Below are 21,712 nucleotides of genomic sequence, written 5' to 3'. Positions count from 1 at the left end.
CGGTCTTACAGTTTTGGACTGATCGGTATACATGGGTAGGTTTTATATTAAAAAATACATAGGCTTCTAATTCATAATCTCCTCGTTTTTTGAAGCAGGTTAAACGTAAAATTTCACTTATATTTATTCATCTTCCTTTCCACTACTATCTTGGCTTTATTTGGCAGTCTCACCTACACAACTGAACCACAAAAGCGATTAAAATTCGAGATTCAAACGATCTACCAAAACATTCGAGTTTCTAACACCAAGTAAGGGCAATGTCCAACATTTTAGCAAAAGTTGGCGATACGCGGTCGAGCTTCAAACTCGTGAGTTGACCGCGGCGCTGAACGCACGCGGATTGCATATATTTATTTTAATTTTATTGTCATAAATTATTTTATTTTTATTTTTCATCGATAATTCGCTGCAAGAATGGGACAACACTATTTATTTGGATTTATGGTAAGTTCGTATATTTATTTCTTTTGTAGTCGAATTGTTTATGGATCAAGTTATTAGATTCCGTTTAACTCCGAATCCCGTAAGGTAATATTTGCTCTATCACAAAAGCAGTAGGTACCTAATAAAAACAAACGCGCAGTTCGTACAAAACTATAGTAAATTATACTTACATCGTTGGTACAAAAAAATCGTGATTCGATTCGTGAGTCGGATTCGCACTTGGCCGGATTCATATTAATAAGTAAGTACATTAGGTTTCAGTGACATTTTCAACCTCACTGGGTGAGAGCTCTCGACGCTCTCCATTTGTCCGGCCAAGTAGTTACTGTCATATGCGGCAAATCTAGAAAAAGTCTCGTCAAGGAAAAGCATATACTACCTACCTTATATCATCATCTCCCTACCGTTTTCACAGCGTCCGCTTACCTAACCTGAAGATTTGACAGGTCATCGAGTTCATGTTTGGATCATAAATGATTATTACGTATAATCATTTATGATCCAAACATGAACTCGAAAATAATTTAGAAAATCATTGGTTTAGGCCCGTGATGGATTCGAATCTTTGGCTTCACAATGAAAGTCTAGCGTCCTACCAACTGAGCTACCACGGCCCCCTCTCGACTACTGGCACCTTACTTACATCTTCTTCTAGTGTCAGGGTTATTTACTATTGGACCTTACATAATACTTTCTAACCTCGTTTTTGAACTTGACTTTGGCGCTCACAACAAAATCTTACGACAACTTATGTGTCCGTCCAATACAAGGTCAGAGATGGATTGAATAAACATCTTTAAGTAGGTACTTACCTTGATCCTTAAAGGTCCTGAGAACGTCTAACTTCCTGCCCTACTTCTCTTGTGTGGACTGTGTTCCCAAAGTGGAAATGTTTCCATTGTAAATCTCTTTAATATTAAGGACAATGACTGTCCTTCTTTTCAATTTGTACTTTCTTGTTCTACTCCTTTCTGCCTAAAGGTTAGGTACATAAGTACATAAGTTTTGTGCCTTTTTACTGCCGGGAACGTTCTCAAAGTCGACATTCCCAGGAACATCATTGCTTGTGAGTTGAATGACCGACCTCATCAACCCTGGTGTCACGGTTTTTTTAAGCCGCCAAAGCTCCTAACATGGTTAATGTAACGCTTACATAATCTTCTTTTAAATCAAGGTTGGTTTTATTTACATTACAAGTTATTTAATAACTAGAAGAACACATTTAATACCCGGCATTTTTATCATTTAAATAATCATTAATGTTATAATAACTTTACTAGATAAATAAATAAGCTATCGAAACTAGTTGAATAAAGATATTTTTGAATTTGAATTTGAATACTCAGAATTACCTATGCGGGTAACCGAATGTATTCTTATTGTTTCTTTCGTTGAAATATCTTGTTGTAATGTTGTCTCGGAGCGCGTTCACTACCTGGCCGGTGGCGGTCTCCTTTATCCTTTATAAGTAGTCTAGGTAAGATTCAAAATCGGTCGAACCTTCAATTTTGAAGAGCTCGACCTTGGTATAAAACTAGTTCAAGTAATTATACCTTGTGGACTCTTAGAACACATTAAGTCCTGTCTACATATCGCTGCCTTATAACAGAAACCACGTAAGCGTCGTTTTGAAAAAATATATAAGTAAGTTTAAAAACTAAAACCCGACTACGAAACAACCCGCTCTAAAAATAATGAAATAAGAAAATATTTTTCTGAAATTGTTTCGAATAGTGATGTTTAGGAGATAGCCGTGGTCGCATACCGTGGTAAGCAAACTTTTAGGACAGATTGGCATTCGACCAAGGCTACCTGCTAAACGTTACTAATCGGAAGAATGGAAGAGAATATTTTCTTGTATCATGCTTTTTGAAGCGCGATTACTTCGTAGTTGGGTTTTAGTTTCTAAACTTACATTTTTATTTATATAAATTCTTCTGTATGATTGATTTTCTTCAACAAAGCGTATCAAGGTTCTTTTAATTTGTTCAATAAGCTAGTTTCCAACTAGTCAAATCAGTTACTTTTTACTAAACGTCAAAACGCGAAATTACTATGGAATATGTATGAAAAAGCACACTGACTACATAGAAAAACGTGATAAAATGTTCGACTTATTTTTACGTTTTCCTTGATTAAAATTTTTAGAAAAAAGAGATTTAGATCTGTCTTTATTTAGTATTTAATCAGAATTTCATAATATCTAATTCCAGATAAAATTGAGACCACAATTCGTCGCTGACGTCGCAAACTGACGTATCTCAAATTTTTGGCGGATCTGATTTGCACCTTATGCTATTATCAATAAGACACAAATTATTTTAGCAAAAAAATGCAGATACGTCTGCTTGCAACGTCAGCGACGAATTATTTCCCTGGGTAAAACTAGCTTGTCTATCGTGAGGTGTTTGTATGTATGTACATATGTAGATAAGTTATATTACGTACGTCTCACTGCTAAGCATAAACCTCCCTTCATAGGAGCATACCTACTCTATCATGTTGACTCTACCATATTGTTGCGATTTGGTGAAATATTATCCGGACCCGACTTAACTTCTTAAAAGACAATTTCCTTAAATTAAATAGACCTGACTGAGAATCAAATTCAAATTCAAAAATATCTTTATTCAGTAGGTAACATAGTTACACTTTGAATCGTCAATTTTTACATAACGGACGTCTCATCCGCCTAAAACTACTGCAGCTTCTCACAACCTGTACAGCCGGGGAAAAGAAGCTGCAAGAAAAACCTCGGCACAGGGCCCTAGACGTTCTTTAAAAAAATAAAAATAAACATAAAATATTGATATAAGTACAATTGAGTAATTTAGCTGCCTAATATCAGTTCTCAGACAGTTAATCCCATGTATTCATATCTTCTAAATAATTACTAACTTTATAATAACCTTTTTTGGAAAGTTTTTGTTTAACTACTGTCTTAAAGCAGTTGAATGGCAAATTCTGAATGTCAATGGGAATCTTATTGTAAAAACGTATACATTTCCCCTTAAAAGATTTAGTAATCTTATGTAATCGACTGATTTATTTTTATTCCGGGTATTAACAATGTGCCGATCGCTATTTTTTGCAAATAATCCTATATGTTTTTTTACATATACTTATTAAGTTTTCAAAGATATATTGTGATGCCAAAGTTAAAATATTAATTTCTTTAAATTTATTTCTAAGTGACACAATCGAACTTTAACACAGAGGTATCCACAACAATGTGCGCATATAAAACTAAGTGCGCAATATCAACAAATGACAAATAGCAATTTTCCATTTTCGTTTAATTTTATAGACCTTTTTATCCAGAACCCAGAACACTACAATTAATACCATTTCACATTTACTTTCGCTTTATCTTCCACTTCAAACATTACCTAAATCGTCCACTTCTTTTAACACCCGAATCGGGTTAAAAACGTCTGCCGTACCATTACCCTCCTTTCGGCCGTAATCGGGTGAACTCCAGAGAGTTTTCTCGACAACTTTCTGTGATAAGCTTGCTGTGGCTTAGAATAGAAACTTGTACTTGATAACTTGTTTAGATCTACCTTAAAGATACCAGTACCCTTGGTAATAATGTGTGTTGATTATCACGTGGTCAGCAGTGAAGGAAAACATCGTGAGGAAACTCACATTAAGAAAGAAAGAAACATAAACAGACACGGATTATATATATATATATATATGATGATCTCTCCGACCGATTTCGGCCATGGCGACCACTTCGACTCCTAGTCTGCACGACGCTGATGCGCCCGAAGATGGCTTATGTAGCCTATCTTTACAGTGAACTCCCGCGCACAGTGAGGGCACGTGATATATGTATATATATCCATTACAATGACATCACACCATCAAAAGACAAATAATGCACACGTGAAATATTTTCTATATAGAACATGGAGAACGAACACAGAAACTTATACCTAAATTAAATGTGACGTCGTGTCGGCTTACCCATTACCGACAAATGTATTTCGGAGATATGTGACCAAACCTGCATTGGGCTGGTTTTCCCTTCGCTGATTTTCTAACCAGGTCAGACAGGCAGTCACTTCTGTAAAAAACCGGACCTGTCAAATCTTCAGGTTAGGTAAGCGGACCCTGTGGAAAACGGGATAATGCTAGAGAAATGAATTAGCATAATAAGTAATAATTGGCTTTCCAAATCTTGTCAATCATAAGCTTACGTACCTATAAACTTATCTATCGAATGTGGTCCATACATTAAATTCAGGCTATTGACCCACTGGCATTCGACCTTATGACCTTCGAAATGTAAGAAACGTTCACTGTACCATCACAGCTCGTCATCGCTACATAGTATAAAACAAAGTCACCTTTTCTGTCCCTATATCCCTACGTACGCTTAAATCTTTAAAACTACGCAACGGATTTTGATGCGGTTTTTTTTTAATAGATAGAATGATTCAAGAGGAAGGTTTATATGTCTAATAACATCGATTAAATAGTGGAGAAATACTGTTATTTTTGAGGTTTTAATGTGGTGTCGTAAATAATTTAATTTTTTCCTCAGCATTGCACCCAAGCGAAGCCGGGGCGGATCGCTAGTATTTATAATAATACGTTTTTGGATTGATGGTACCGTGGGGAAATTGATAATACAATCTACATAGACAATGCAAGATTAAGTGGCCATGACTCCAAACTCATAGACACACAAAAGTAGTACCTACTGCGAAAATTTGATGCCTTGATCAACTAAATCGCTAGTAATTTACCTATAGTATCAAAATGGAGGGAGGCCCTTCCCCAGCAGTGGGACACCTCACGCTATATATTATAAGATAAGACATCAAAATAAAACAGCGTTTAATTGAAAATCAATTTTCGTAAGAAAGGTAGGTACTTAGATTATCTTATAAAGTACCGTACATTGTTATATTAGTCGGGTTTGTCGGGTTATATTAGTACAATACCGCTTAATGTGACACTCTCTATCCCTTCAACTCGTTTAAAAAATCACGTCAATTCGTCGCTCCGTTTTGCCGTGAAAGACGGCAAACAAACAGACTCACACTCTTTTCCTTTTATAAAATATTATTAGTATGGATAATCCGGCTGGTACATACATTACAAACTAGAACATTTAAAAAAACCCCTACCTTTGTGTGTCTGGGACTTGAAAATGATCCATCAAGCTTAAAGGTTATATTGTTTTAAGTTTACGCGGTTATTATCATAATTAAAACACATAATAACGGGTTCTTACCGCGTTTAAATCAGGGAAATAAGAAACTCCCGATATTTCGACACTGTTACAAGTGCCGTGATGACTGTGTGTGCCACGGGATGTCATCCCGTGATCATGGCACTTGCAACAGTGTCGAAATATCGGGAGTCTCATATTTCCCTGATTTAAACGCGGTGAGAACCCGTTATTATGTGTTTAAGCTTAAAGGTTCTATAGTTTAGAGAAGTGAGACCGAGATTGTCTTCGAGATGACCTATTGGCCTGTGAACTACTAGCCTAGAGAGAGTGTGGTGCATGGAGTGATGTGCCGTTCCCGAGAATGTTCCCAAAGTGGGAATATTCCTATTGAAAAACTTTATAATAGTAAGGAGACTGACTGCTTTTCTTTTTCGAATTTTTCTTTCTCTTACTCTAATATCAGCGTCGTGGTTCGCGCCGCGACTTGTGCTGAGTGAAGCCCTTTTATCTCAGGACGTCCACCGCCACCTTATGATCATTTCGACTAACATCCTTCTTGATTTTTTGTAATTGTTTTAGTGGAAATTTGATATGATATTGTTGTCTTTCTTTTTGTGTGTGGCGTCCTTTCATAATAAACTATTTCTATTCTATTTTTATCTGCCTACATAAACGGCCTATATACGTCCCACTGCTGGGCACAGGCCTCCCCTCAATCAACCGGAGGGGGTGCGGAGCATACTCCACCACGTTGCTCCAATGGAGGTGTTTTTACGGCTAATAGCCGGGACCAACGGCTTAACGTGCCCTCCGAAGCACGGAATCGTCTTACTTTTTCGGAAAATCAGGTGAATCAAGCCTGAAAGGTCCTTACCAAACAAAGGACAGGCTCACAAAGTGATTTCGACAATGTCCCCATCGGGAATCGAACCCGGACCTCCAGATCGTGAGCCTAACACTCTAACCACTAGACCACGGAGGTTATTATCTGCTTAAAAGTTAAGTTAAGCTTTTGCGCCTGTTTATTGCCCGGAACGTTCCCAAAGTGGAAACATTCTCACGAAAGGCACGTTACTGTATGAATCTTGCAAGTACTACAGCCAACAAGAAAGCGCAATTAATATTCAAGTTTCTCTGGACGTTTCTGTTATTTCCTTTGTCTTCTAAAATGGTTATTGCTGCTGATTCCAATACACACCATCTAATTTTATTTTAAGTTATACCTGTCATTTTCTTATCCATCGAAAAAGAAAGGGACGGGTAATCGACAGGCATAAAAATGGAACGCACGTCAATTTTAGGCAGCAATAACAATCCTCTCAAAACTTTACCCTTACCAATAACCGGATAGAATTATGTTGACAGCACACGTCAAACAGGTTGTATACCAGCGACACGACTATTTGATTCGCTCGGGTTATTTATTCATTTTAAAATTATCAACGGTCAGTCATCTGTCCCTTTCCTTTTCGCGGGATAAGAAAATGAAAAAAATTAATAATAAAAATAAAATAATTTTTATTACGGGTAACTTGGACCCAGGTTGTTAGTAACAATGATTTCTTACTCACTAATATTAGTATTACATAGATGCACAATACACGCACATACACAATAAAATAATAAAAAACTAATAATAATAATAAAAAAAAAAAATTGGAAGGTTTCTGCAGGAATCACGGCCAGTATATAAACTAAACACACAAACTAATACCCTTCATCTCTATTACAGTAGACACGACTTCAAGTAATCCATAGACAACGTTCAGCCATTTTTGGCATGTAATCGATAATTGCCCAAATAGTAACATTGGCACCAGGTGATGAAGTCGGTCATTGACCTGACAACCCACACGAGTGAAAATGGGAATTAGAGTAAAAACAGACCTTTCTACATGTTTTAACTAGTTATAATATTTCCTTAAAGGGACGTGTTGTGATCATAACCTTGTCAAACAAGGTAATACGGTACTAAGATGCTATCAGAATCACAAACTGACACGTCAAGCTTTCTACGAGTGAAGAAATATGTATGAATGTATGACACTTTCTTTGCTACTGTGTTGAAAGCACAATCATGTGTGATTAATCTTAATCATCATCATCACTAATTTAAAAGCCACCTTCTTTTTGGTGTAGCATTCTTTTTTCTTGTCTATCAAAGGCCAATTATTTCACTTCCTTCACGACGTTCGCCTTCTCTTTAATTTGTTCCATATAGGCTCTTCTTGGTCTTCCCCTTCCTCTCTTTCCTTGTAGCTTCCCTTCTATGATGTTTTTAATAAACTCGTCGTGTCTTATTAAGTGTCCAATCATATTGCCTCTTCTGTCCTCGATAACTCTCAATACATACTTTTCGCCTACTCTTACTTTACTTCTTCGACTTAGCTAAAGCCATTTGCGGCAAATCTGCAATAAGTCACGTCAAAAAAACAGTATTATTGGTGTAATAGGTACCTTTACAGTCAACGTCAGATGTAGAAAGCTTCTTTAACTGAGGCCATTAATAAGTAGTTAAAAATATCGCGCAAACGGTCACTTACGATAATGGGACCACTTAAAATCAACTTACTGGTTATACTCCAATGCTACTTGTGTAGATTATTCGTTTATTTTTCGACCAAACTTCATCATCTCTATCGTTCTATACAGGGTGTTAGTGATACCGTACCGAATACTGAGGAGGATGATTCAGTTCATGATTCTGAGGTAATACATACATACATACATACATAAACTCACGCCCGTAATCCCTAATGGGGTGGGCAGAGCCACAAGTAATCATAGACAACTTGCAGCCACTGTTGATACGAAGTCCAAAGATGGATATGGTGAACCTTATGGTGATAAGGGATCAGCCTATCGCCCATAACATTAGTCCATCATGTTAGAGGACACAATCCCTCTGTCGGTTTTTACGACATGCCCGGGAAGAGAAGCAGCTGAACGTGTTCTATGTTTTTTATTTGCTCCCAGAACAGCATAGAAGAATAATAATAAGGTAATATCAAGTGGAATTTTCCGTCTTTTCAGTATTCGTTACGAAGTGAGGACCTATTAATGAGACTAACGAAAACTTTGGGGGATGACCATGAGTCTCAGTTGATATCAAGTGGAATTCCAGTGGACAATTTTAGTGCCTTAATTATTTTTTTCAGTACTTTTGCGATGGAAAATTCAACTTGATATTAACTTAGAATCATCCCGCAAAATTTTCGTTTTCGCCACTAACAACCTGTACAAGACAATAATAAATACCGGATATGACAATAATAATTAGCAATGACAAATAAGTCACGATTATAACGGTTTGACATTTGAAAATGTCAAGTTACGATTCTATTTGACATTTAATTAGACACACGAAAAGGCTACCGATTTTTTGTAGATCGGGTGCTAAGCTGTTTTTACTGTATACATGTTACAGAAATATTTCCAAATCATTTGTCCCTTTCCTTTTCGGCAGATAAGAAAGTGATAGATATAACTTAAAATAAAATTAGGAGGTGTCTGCAGGAATCGGAGCCCACCACCCTCAAATTAATGGACGACAATTTAATATTCAATTGCAGTACGTGCGAGAAAGTTATGCAGATAGTTTTAGTCCTGTCAAATTAAGTTGGTGGTGGCTCGAATCGATAACATTGTCAGACAAAAAAAAACAGGTTGTACCATACGGATACTGTGTGCGGGTAGCATATTAGCTAATTTGTCGTGAAGTTGACTTGATGAATAGCTTACGATAAGCTGGCCACACTGGTAAGTACCTACCTAATAATCGTATTATTACGAACACGCACACAAACCAGAAGTTTGATTAATTAAATTTGATACCTGTTGCTAATTTGTTATGTAAGATAAAATAATATAAAAACTTGGTTGTTCGAAAAAAACACTGGTGTAAATATGAAAAAGAAAAGGTAACAAGATAACATAACTGTCATAAAACAAACACCTTTAAAGGCAGGTCATTCAACTTCCCGAAAAGTTATTTGTACCGAATATAATGAACATATATAATAAAACAAACATAAATGGCCTATATACGTCCCACTGCTGGGCACAGGCGTCCCCTCAGTCAACCTTAGGGGATATGGAGCATACTCCACCACACTGCTCCACTGCGGGTTGGTGGAGGTGTTTTTACGGCTAACAGCCGGGACCAACGGCTTAACCTGCCCTCCGAAGCACGGAATCATCTTACATTTTCAGACAATCAGGTGATTCAAGCCTGAAAAGTCCTTACCAAACAAATAATAGTCTCACAAAGTGATTTCGATAATGTCCTCATCGGGAACCGAACCCGGACCTTTAGATCGTGAGCCTAACGCTCTAACCACTAGACCATGGAGGCTGTTATGATAAAGAATATTGGAGAATTAGTCGCTAACATAACGGTGCAATGTCGATCGTTGTGCGACCCACAATTGCGCCTTGTACGGTAGAGAGCCTACACAAGTGACTTTTTGGGCCATCTGCCAAAGTAAAAGGCCTTTTTTGTCGCGCTAGAGATGCTCGTGTTATTATTGTATGTCAAATACTAAGTAAAGATACTAAGTATTGACTTGGGGTTATGTATACGTTTTTACAATAAAATACCAGACAGTATTTTGAATTTGTCAGAAAATAAATTTAAAGCTCATGTGAAGCTTACTTTATGTAAATAAGATTAATGATTACCTAAATGATAAAAATGCCAGGTATTAGTTATGTTTCTTTAGTTATACCTTGTAATGATTTAAAATAGATTGATTTAAAATATGTGTTGCTGTTGCAGTTTCTTGTCATTTCTTCTCCTCAGCCATCTTGTAAAATGACGTAGCTTCAAAAATGCTTATCTATGATAATTATTACGTTGAATAAATGATTCTGATTCATAATGATAAGTAAATGCGAAAGGATACATCACGTCCTCTTGTAGAAATAGAAATGTTTTATTGCGACCATGTGTTTGTACAAAATGTGGTGTTATAAAAATACTACAGTAAGTATTATAGTATTAACATGGACCCGATAAGGGTACTGCAAGTCGTAGGTACCTGTAGGTATATAAACGTTATAGAGTTTACTTTCTTTTTAAAATTATCCGTCCAATTAGGAAATACCACGGGAGGCAACGATAGTCTGTTCACGTTAAAGTCCAAAATAAAGCCCAAATTTCCCATTCGGATAGGTTGTAACGGTGTCAAATCTCATCTTTCCATCTCTCTATGCTTCAGATAAATTATATGTGTTGTTTTTACCGATCCTACATGACATTATAAGTATATAATTGAACATCGTTAAAGTTTTAACTACTTCCTTTCAAAGAATTCGAAAACCGCTATCACTTGTTTTATTGATACTTTCCGCATTATAAGTTGTTGTTACAAGATTTTATGCTTCTGAACTTTATATTTATATGCTTTTTTATCGTATTAAAATTCTGTTACACCAACTTACCTAGTATTTTTAACTAGTATAGCTACTGCTACTGTTCTCTCAGCTCTACAAGATACTTTTTAGCGAGTGGTACTGATGGCTGGTACGTAGGTACTATTATTTAAAAAGCGGATGTTACATAATAATTAGAACCATTTGATTATTTCGGTCATTTAATATAATTTGAAGTAAATTAGTTATATCCTATTTCTTATTTGGGAATATCAGATATGTTGAGTTGTAACAAAATCGTACTAAACGAATTCGTTTAGTTTACATAGAAACCCATTAAGTAAACAAAGAAAAAAGAAATAATAAATGCATTAGTTCTTGTTTTTACAGGTACTTATGATTATTTTATTAATAATTATATGTCGTGTTATCGCAGCAATTTATGGGTTACTTAATACTTAATAATAAATTACTTACCATAATTATGATCTGACTGAGCTTATGCTCATATAATGTTATCATTATTTACATATGACTATAAACGCCTCTTAATTAAAATGAAGAAGTCTATTTTTGGACGAGTGAAAGTAAACGCAGATCGTGACCGTCAAAACATCGAACTAGTAACACGCACACCTATATTCAGTCACACGTTATGTTTAAACACTCTTTTATACGAGAAAATCTCGATTTCTACTTATTACCTAATTTGTACTTAAATTTAGCTGGGCAGCAGTGAGTGTATATACTAAACACGTCTGCCTATCCCTTAAGAGATATAAGCGTGATGCATCTAACTGGTATCGCGCATTGAAGTTATTCTTCTTCTTCTATCGTGTGGGTTGGGAGGTGGATTACCAACATGTAACGACTACGTGCTTACATTAGTAAATAATAACCGGGACCAACGGCTTAACGTCCCTTCCGAAGCACGGATCATCCTACTAACGCATCTGTCACACACACAAATGCGCGTGTACGATAACGCAAATGTGTAGTGTCTGTGTAAAACGAGGTGTTTTGTACGAAGTGACCGGGGTGATAGTTGTGTTTAAAATTCGACTGTACCTACCAAACTGGTTGCATTCGCAAAAAGTTTCACTGTGAACTAAATAAATCGATTCACTTTCCATTTGTCTAGAGTATGAGAAGAAAGTAAAATGAGGTCTGCGTATAAACTCGGTCATACGTCCGCCATTGTAAATAATGAGTCAATTTTTAGCTAGACATTTTTATGAATGATACGAATTTAAAATTTCACGTATTTTTTTGAATTTTACTAATATTGTTTGTATTTTATTTGTAAATACGGGTAAGCGAATGAAAAAGATCGCACAAGTAAACATAAAGACTGATATCGTATGTATAAATTATTACAATACATAGGTACTCGTAGAAATCATTCTACACTTATTGATGTAGAAGAAACAAACGATATAATACTATTAGGTTTGCTACTGTGATAAAAGGGGGGTTAAAAAGGCCATATCAAAGCCATTCATCTAATAAAAAAGCTGTGCACGATATCACATCTTTTTATAGAATTTTACCTCTTTTATATAGTTTTTTATTTCTTTGTTGTCTTTGTTTTTGATAATGACCTTTGTCTTTTGTTCTTTTCGTAAAAATATATTATATTTCTGTTTGCACGAGAACCGTTTTTATTATTGGTAGATCGCCAACTAGATCGCCAATAAAGAATATTGTGACTCATTTTCTATATTGATATTAAAGTAAGGTGTTTTACACCGTTTTGTATCGTTTAAATGTTTTGAATACCAGACGCCAGACGATTGATATTTAAATCATTGTGTTATGGGTTCGAATCCCGGTTCTGGCTCTAAAACACTGAATTATAATGCCTTGACCGAACTGGGGATCACAAAGTGACTGTTTGCACGAGAACCGTTCTTTATTATTGGTAGATCGCCAACTAGATCGCCAATAAAGAATATTGCAGTTTGACATTTGCGCATATTAAAGTAAGTGGGCAATGCAAACAAATGACAAATGGCAATATTATTATTATTATTATTAACTCAGGCAGGCGATTATTTTTTAAATAATATAGGCTCGCGATTGACCACAATTTCACCTGATGGTAAGTGACGATGTGGTGTAGGGTGGATCACGTTTACCTAGCAGATGTCTTGAAGATTGACAGATTATAACGAGTTGGAAAAAATGGAAGAGTTGGCTTTTATTAGATGAACTGCTTTGATGTGGCCTTTTAACCAGTAGGTACTTACTAGAGACTTGAGACTTGAGGAGCTCGGTGGCGCAGCGGTTAACGCGCTCGGTCGATTGTTCAAGTTAAGCAACTTTCGCAAAGGCCGGTCATAGTATGGGTGACCACAAAAAAAAAGTTTTCATCTCGAATTCTCTCGTGCTTCGGAAGGCACGTTAAGCCGTTGGTCCCGGCTGCATTAGCAGTCGTTAATAACCATCAATCCGCACTGAGCCCGCGTGATGGTTTAAGGCCCGATCTCCCTACCCATCCATAGGGAAGGCCCGTGCCCCAGCAGTGGGGATGTTAATGGGCTGATGATGATGATGACTTACTATAGACAACGACGAATAGTAAAATAACTGCAATAAACTGACACGTTCAGGCGACAATAAACCCAAATCAATACTTTCTCTCATTTCCATTAAACGAGTACTTTCTCCTTAACAGAATATCTAGCTCTAAAATTGTTGTTGAATCGTCTATCTATACAATAATAGTAATGACTTCCGTGGTCCAATCGTTGAGCGTTAGGCTCACGATCCGGAGGTCCCGGGTTCGAATCCCGGTCGGGACATATCACAAAAATCACTTGTTGATCCCTAGTTTGGTGAGGACATTACAGGCTGATCACCTGATTGTCCGAAAGTAAAATGATCCATGCTTAGGAAGGCACGTTAAACCGTTGGTCCCGGTTACTAAGTACTTACTGATGTAAGTAAGTAGATAGTCATTATATAAACCATCAGTCAGTCGTCAGTCTGTATATACGCATCTTAATAATCTTCAAAACATTTAAAAAAGGGCGGTCATCGACCTTTACCCCACAACCAACGCGATAGATTGAATGTAATACTTACGATGTAAAATTCAATACTTACGATAAAACATGTAAACCTACATACATATATTAGTACACACACCTACATAAATAAGCACATTAGAAGGTTCGTGATCCGTAAAGCAACACAAATAAAACCTTATTGGAATTACAAGTTTAAGATCGTTCAACGACCTGCTTAAAATAAATTGTGACTCATTTTCTATATTGATATTAAGGTAAGGTATTTTACACCGTTTTGTATCGTTTAAATATTTTTAAAACCCATTACAGATTAACAGACGCAAACCATATTGATATTTAAATCATTGTGTTATGGGTTTGAATTCCGGCTCAGCCTCTAAAACACTGAATTGTAATGCCTTAACCAAACTGGGGATCACAAAGTGACTTTTGGGATATATAATTCGGTACATTCCAGACCTTGTTCAAATAATTTTAAAAAATAGTTTAAAATTTACCGGTAAAAATTCGGTAAAGTTACGGTTTTAATTTATTCGTATGGCATTAAATGCGTGCAATCTGATTCAGCAGATGAATTTGAGATGAATTGAATTGTTGTAGATCCTCTAAAGAATGCGACCTATTTACTAAAAATAGCAGAATTGTTTGAGTAATGATCGGAATTCAGGAAATGATTTGGATTTAGATGAATTGCTAAAGTGGTCATTTTAGCCTCCAGGTCAAGTCATCACCTACTCTCTAACTTTGATTTAGCTATTGCACGTTTATAATGCGACTTAATATGGGTTATGATTTGCATCAACGGCCTTCACTACTTGGCTGGACAAATGGGGAGCACTGAAGACTCTTAATTATTTTATTGAAGTTTAACATGAGATTTTTCTTTTGGTTTCAGATCGTAATTACATGCTTCTTCTTGGAGGCAGCTTCGAGACCGTCAAATAATGAGTAAGTTAATATTTTTACTTACATTACATTATAATTATGTATCTATAACTATTGTAGTATAACGTACTAGTCAATAAAATAGGTATTACATGAATCGTAGGAATATTAAAGTACTTCTTATTATAAAATATATAATTATAATTAAAAAAATAAATCATTTTGGTAAATCAAAATGGATTGATAATACGACTATAAATTGTAATAATATAAAAAAAGTACTTATCTTTAAAATATATATTATAATTATAATCAAAAATTAAAATCATTATAGTAAACCAAAATCGATTGATAATACAAGTACAAACCGTAAGAATATTAAAAGTACTTATTATTAAAATTTATAATTATACTTAATTTAAAAGATATAATCATTATGGTAAATCAAAATGGATTGATAATACTATTTACTACAAATGTAGGTACTTACCTATACTCGTATATAAAATAATATTTGAATGTGATGGATAGGTATTTTGTACATTTTTGTCCGGATTATATTTAAATACTCCAAAAATATATAGCTTAAAGCTTAATCATTAGGGTATTAAATTAATACATTATTGATGACCTCTTTTATTGTAGTTAATTTAATTCAAAATAACAATCGATTATCAAAACGGTGATTGCACTTACGCTTCCTCACGAGGTCATCACCAAATGCACACAACATTACAGCACCAACTAACACGTAGAGAGAAGCTTCAAGCTATCACTAGTGGGATCGACACTAAAATCTACACTATATGGGAGCCAATGGTTCAAGTATGCTGTTTAAGTTTGGTTAAGTTTGCTGTCACCGCTTGTATTACTTTTCACGCTGAATTAATACGCTTGCTTACACTAGTGAAAATATTAACAAACACTTGTACACATTTCAACGAGTTTGTTTTCTTGATTCCAGGTCATCGACCTCCTTCAAAGTTGAAGTACCCGTTGAAGATTTAGTCGAAGAAGATCAGAGTGAAGAGACATCTCTCCCAAGTGAAGAGTACGTTGCACCGCAGAATGAGAACACAAAAGAAATCTTAGAGAAAATCAAAGCTATAAACGAAAGACTGAAGAAACCACATCATCGACAGCAAACCAATTACAATGCACCTCCTTATGCTAATGGTGGATATGTTCTAGATAAAGCTATTTTAGAGAAAATCCAGCAAATGATAGCTTCAGGCAAGCTTCACGGAGTTCCCAGTACACAGAAAGACCAAGAAAGCAACACATTAACGAGTGAAAAAGAAGATAACGAATCAAGAGAAGGAAACTCCAGAGCTTTGAGATATGTTCAACAAGCGCTCACAAGTAACTCCTTGTCAGGACAACCGACAATAGTGCCCCTTCCTTACGTGACAAGTATTCCTGTTGTAGTTATGCCAAATGTTAATGGTCTCACTGGATACAGTACAACAAATGTTAATGGACTTACTGGATATCCTGCATCAAATGATTTAAGCTTACAAACAGCAGGAGAATATTTGACACGACAGGGACCATCCCTTCCATTCAATATTCAATGGCCTCTGGCACCTTTCTTCCCAGTTTTACTAAAAGATCCTCTTTTACATTACCTTCAAGGTGGCACCTGGCAAAACTTAATAGAATACGGACAGAGTGCTGACGTTTGTAACAGAAAACAAAAATCTACTGACGTCGAACCTTCTATCAATGAAGAAGTTGAGCAGGAAAATGATGAAGAAAATCAAACGGAGGACAGCATTTATCTTAACCCAGTCAACATTTTTAAATCAAGACAAGGAAGGGCAAGGAAATTAAAGAAAAGAACTATCCCAAAGTCAACACCATTGCAATTGACCGACGTGAAGGGTCTTCCTAATATTTTTGCACCAAAACCAGTCACCACTAAGCCTGTGGCTACAAAACCAGTTAAAAAAGTCGAGTCACTTCAGAGTACAAAGCACGCCGCTGATGAAGGCGACTTGCGATTTCCATTTAGTGACTTTACATGGTTTGGGAACAGAAAACCTGTAGCGCCGAGTCCTGGATTCTTCATAAACAGATTGAAAGTTCGAAGGGGTGGTGTGGCTATTGCTGGCCCTGGAGGTGTGGCTACGGCTGGGAGAGGAGGCACAGCGATCGTGGGTCCCGGAGGCTTAGCTTACACACAACCTGGAGGTCTTGCAGTCGCCGGTCCGGCTGCCAGGATAGTAGCTCTATCACCAGACACTGACTTGAACTCTGTCGTCACCCGCCTGCATGAGCAATCAGCAATTGACGGTTCTGTACCACGATTATTACAAGCAATACCTGAAGGCAAAGTTGTAGCAACCGGCCCTGTTATTTACTACCATCCCTATGACGCCTAAGCCATCCTTTTTCTTTTCCCTCATCATGACATTTTGAAAACACCCTTAGCGTTACATCCATAATCATAATTTCATACCTCATTAAACCAACACCTACACCATTGCCTATAATATATAATGTGTATTTTGATCGTATTTTCATTTCATGTCTTCTTTCACTAACTATCTATGTCATTCTCTTTCACTAGATACTACAGCGGTTGGGGAAGATGGCGAGACTGGAGACGGTTTGGAAGACAGAGCTGGTTCGACAAAGATGAATACTATTACGACGGCTACCAACTAGTCAGAGAGCCAGTCGAGGAGAAGCCTACGTTCACGCTGTTCATAAAACCTGAAGCGCATGCGACTAATGCTAAAGGAGTGGCGATAGCTAATCCAGTATCTTACGTGGTACTCACTCAAGGAAGACCAGGCTCTATAGTCCATGCACCAGTGGCTTCTGCAGTTGTCGGACCAGGAGGCATTGCCCATGCTCAATCAGATCTGTACATTTACGAGTACACCACAGCCTAGATAGAAGTCTTAATTTCGGAAACTAATTTCGACTGAACACTTGAAACTACTTTCCGAATTAAAAAAATGACGCCTTGTTTTAAATTAGGTTGTTCTGCTAGTTTGTAAGATAAAATCTTTGATTTGTAAAAATAAAATTGATCTTATCTTTAAGGCAAAATAAAAGAATATAATGAAACGGTATCTAATGGTTTTATTTAATAAGTACATACACCACATTTATTAAAGTTAATATTTCAAAGGCTATAATATAAAACTGGAACATAAAGCCAGATTAATCATCGTAATACCTACTTCAAACAAGGCTAGTTCAGTGAACCAAAGATATATTGGCATCCTTAAGTATGTTAGAAGAAACGCAAATCGTTATCTGTAATAAACAAAGTAAGCCAACTATACATAGTTTGCTAAGTTTTAAAACACGTAGGTAATATATAATTAGGAATAATAGGATGCCTCGATCATAATCATAACACAATTACCTTTGTGTTTATTATACCCCTGAGGTTTAAATAATAGCTTGATCATACACAAAGTCTACTAATATAAAAAGTAGACAGTCTGCAAGATTGATTTTCTACCAAAACACGATAGAAGAAAGACCATGATCGTTAACCGACATAATACCTACCGAAGCTTGGACTAAATGAAAAAATAGTAAGAGAATTATATAATAAGTACTTATAGCGGAAAGAGAAGTGGTAAATAAGAACATTAAAATATTAGTCATATTTGTCCAAATGAAAGATAAGTCACAATAGTCTACTGACCTAGGCTCACACATGTTTTATAATAATCATAATAGAGGTATTATTGAAAAATAACAGAATGAATATTTTAATTAATTGTCATATATTACATTAAATTTAGATGGCATGTGTCTTTTTGTAGGGGGTCCTTACGAGTACAGTACCTACCCTTCTACGGCGGAGCGAAAGGCCAATACTTAGAAGTGAAACAGGATACAGCAGGCACAGTCGTTAGCGAGAAAATCGTTTCGGAAGAAAACATTAGCAGTGAAAACATTGTCAAAAACACTGAAGAAAACCTCCTGGCCAAAGTACTAGGAGCTAACTTGCAGAATTTAAAGACCTTATCTTCTAGTGTCTTGAAACTGCATAACCTAGGTCGGAAGACAGGAAGCCTAGGTAACAATGAGAAGGCTAGATTCAAAAGTGAACTCTCTTCGCTAGGAGAAACTGCTTCGAACACTATCAAGTTGATTGAAGAAATAGGAGACAATGTGGATATACTCTTCAAGAGTAATGCTTCGAAACGACAATATCAGGAGGAGGATGTAAGTATCTGAAAATCTTGGAAGGCGTTATAAGAATAATAATAGTTTGTATGCTTCTATGTTATCGATTCAAAATAACTAACGCCATCTTGAAAGCAAGTTTAGCAACTATAAGGAATAGTGAAAGGAACATACTTAAACTTCATTGATTGCTTGCAAGAATGCAGCAATGGTGCACACGTGTGTTACTAGATGTCGCTACATGTAGAGAATTGAGAATTCTTTGAATTTAATTATTGTGAACAATGTTTGCAGGTTGGTGAAGAAGGCGTTGGAATTGATAATGCTGAAGAAGAACCATCGTTTCCTCTTGAAGGTGCCATCATCGCTGAAGCCAAACCTGTTGGTGAGTCGACTATTACCTACTTCATGCATGATTTTTTAAGATGTCTCCTATGTTATAAATAACAATAATAATAGTTTAGTCTCATTGTAAGATTATTACAAAACTCATCGTTTTATAACGACTGGTATTAATCGGCTTATTGAAACAGAGGGCACCCGGGCGATAGACTTTTTTAGGTCTTTTTGTTACCCAATTTCTTTATTACGCTAACTAGAACTACAAACCAGGTTTAAGAATGTGTAAGATAAACGAAACATTTGATTATTTTTAAGCAAGACCGTATTCGGTTACTTTTTAACTTTAATATTTTCATGACCTTAAAGAACTATAACACCCCGAAAACATGAGCCTCTTTAATTTTTTTATCTTTGCACTTCCAGGTCTCGCAGTAGTAGGAGAGCAGGGTCTAGCAGCCTCAAGACCTCATGCTACCGCAGTAGCTTCATCGGGCATTGCGATAGCTCGCCCCGTGGGCACTGCCATCGCTGGGATCGATCCCACGCTTCTTGGCATCGACTTCAACGTTAATAAGTCCTAAACTGTGAAATATGTCAGCATCGTCATTTTATATCGTAGTAATTTAATTGTCAGCTATTAGTTACTTTCCTTTATTGTGGTTTGGAGTCTGATCTTCGGTTTATTTAATAGTATATTGCACACAGGATGTCATAAAACACAATTTAACAAAAAAATAAGACAGACAAAGCGTCTAACGAATTTATTAATTAGCCAATATAAGCAACAAGTTGGCGAAAAATTTGAAATATTATCGTTATATGCATAGGGCAACACCGACCTCCAGCGGACCGATCACTAGCGGACTAATTTAAGAATACTTACTGCTTTTTTCTAGTTCTGTAACATGAAGTGAACTGTAATCTGTGCCATTTTCTTTTATGCGCCATGCTCACTAATCATCATTGATATCACTGTTTCATTCATCATTACATGCATTATCGTTTTTTTTAAATTTATCATTTATCACTGCTATTTGGACATCCACACGCAAAATCGTAATCATCATAATTAATTTCAACAATCGTACCGTTCTACACAACTGTTCTGTACGTATCGCGTCTTTACTTAATTTTCGTAAGTCAATCATCATACATAATCATTTATAAACCTCTCTTCTCACCCTGTTCTAAATGACTGTTAAATGATCATTAATTTACCATACCGTCATTGGTATAGTACTCTTCATTATTTTGCTATATTGAATACTCCTGCATCAATCTCACCATCAACTCATTGTTCAGAATAATAATTGTAATCCGATCTATTCGTAACAATTCATTTACATAACCATTTATGTACGTTGCGTTTGGTACACTATCATCTATTTCACATTACACTATAATTTTCAGCTCACGATTTCTTTATTCTGTAACATTCAGGTAACTGTTTTTAGTTATACAACTTGCACGTACCTAGTGTAGGTACTAACATAAACATTTAAGGCATGTTTCACCTCTTTTCGATAAAATGTTTCTTATTTTATTTATGCTAATCAATGATTTCAATGCAACATCTATTTATTAACTTTTGTGACGTAGATATTAATAGTCAGTCTTCCATATCTTGGATGAACGTAATCTCTCAATCTGATCTTTATTTATTGTATCTATATTAATATAAGGACTTATTTTAAAAGTGGCATTTATTAATTTATCAGAAGTGAGTTTAGGTATTTAAATGTAATTATGATCTATTTATTTGTGATAATTGTGTCTTGAAAAGACGTAAATTTTGTACACAATAAAGTAATTATATGCATTGCTGTTTTATTTAACAGGTATATTTAAATAAATAAATACTTCTATAAAATAAAGAAAATCTTTTTACATAGGTAGATAAGCAGAAAATTTGATGCTGAAATCATTATAGGCCTTATACGTCTGTTTCAGACGATCCATGACTATCATTGTCGTAGAATGATGGATCTTTTTTAATGGCCGTGCAAGCCAATTCTACATTACACTCTGCATGAGAAGCCTCCGACAGGTGGAATATTGTCGGTTTGATGTCGTTTTATTCGAATCAGTTATTGCAAAATCTTTTTAAACCTGTGTCTGTGCTGAACGTTTATTAAATCCTTCTGCCAAGTTTTTAGGGTGGGGGCCCTCAGTGCTCTCCTTGTGTAATAAGTCGTCAAAAATTTACCGAGTGTTAGTGACATCGATTCTAAGTTGATATCAATTGGAATTCTCCGTAGCAAAAGTATGGAGCTGAAAAAAATTTAAA

At 35.9% G+C, this 21,712-nt stretch overlaps 1 protein-coding gene and 1 long non-coding RNA gene across 2 annotated transcripts in view; one reads left to right on the top strand and one right to left on the bottom strand.

Annotated features, from left to right (window-relative positions):
* Positions 1-321: 321 nt before the first annotated feature.
* On the top strand, positions 322-20,128 carry LOC126366671 (uncharacterized). Its single transcript, XM_050009877.1, has 7 exons — positions 322-447; positions 14,936-14,988; positions 15,890-17,213; positions 17,505-17,797; positions 18,717-19,122; positions 19,378-19,468; positions 19,849-20,128. Exons 1-7 carry the CDS (start codon positions 418-420, stop codon positions 20,004-20,006), a joined length of 2,355 nt encoding a protein of 784 aa, XP_049865834.1. The 5' UTR covers positions 322-417; the 3' UTR covers positions 20,007-20,128.
* The window catches only part of LOC126366684 (uncharacterized), a 24,561-nt gene continuing 10,676 nt past the window's right edge, over positions 7,828-21,712 (bottom strand). The window contains exon 3 of the long non-coding RNA XR_007566379.1: positions 7,828-8,044. This is a non-coding gene — a long non-coding RNA (uncharacterized LOC126366684). The remainder of the gene's footprint in view (positions 8,045-21,712) is intronic.

The sequence above is a fragment of the Pectinophora gossypiella genome, chromosome 5 (genome assembly GCF_024362695.1).
Source record: "Pectinophora gossypiella chromosome 5, ilPecGoss1.1, whole genome shotgun sequence".
Lineage (NCBI taxonomy): Eukaryota > Metazoa > Arthropoda > Insecta > Lepidoptera > Gelechiidae > Pectinophora > Pectinophora gossypiella.
Note: the sequence above shows the minus strand (reverse complement) of the source record. Positions and strands in the feature narration are given on the sequence as shown.

Coding starts and splice junctions, on each gene's coding strand:
- LOC126366671 (XM_050009877.1), top strand. CDS start 418: ATGGGACAACACTATTTATTTGGATTTATG. Junction 14,989..15,889: donor TCGAGACCGTCAAATAATGA/GTAAGTTAATAT, acceptor TCTTGATTCCAG/GTCATCGACCTCCTTCAAAG. Junction 17,798..18,716: donor GCCCATGCTCAATCAGATCT/GTACATTTACGA, acceptor GTCTTTTTGTAG/GGGGTCCTTACGAGTACAGT.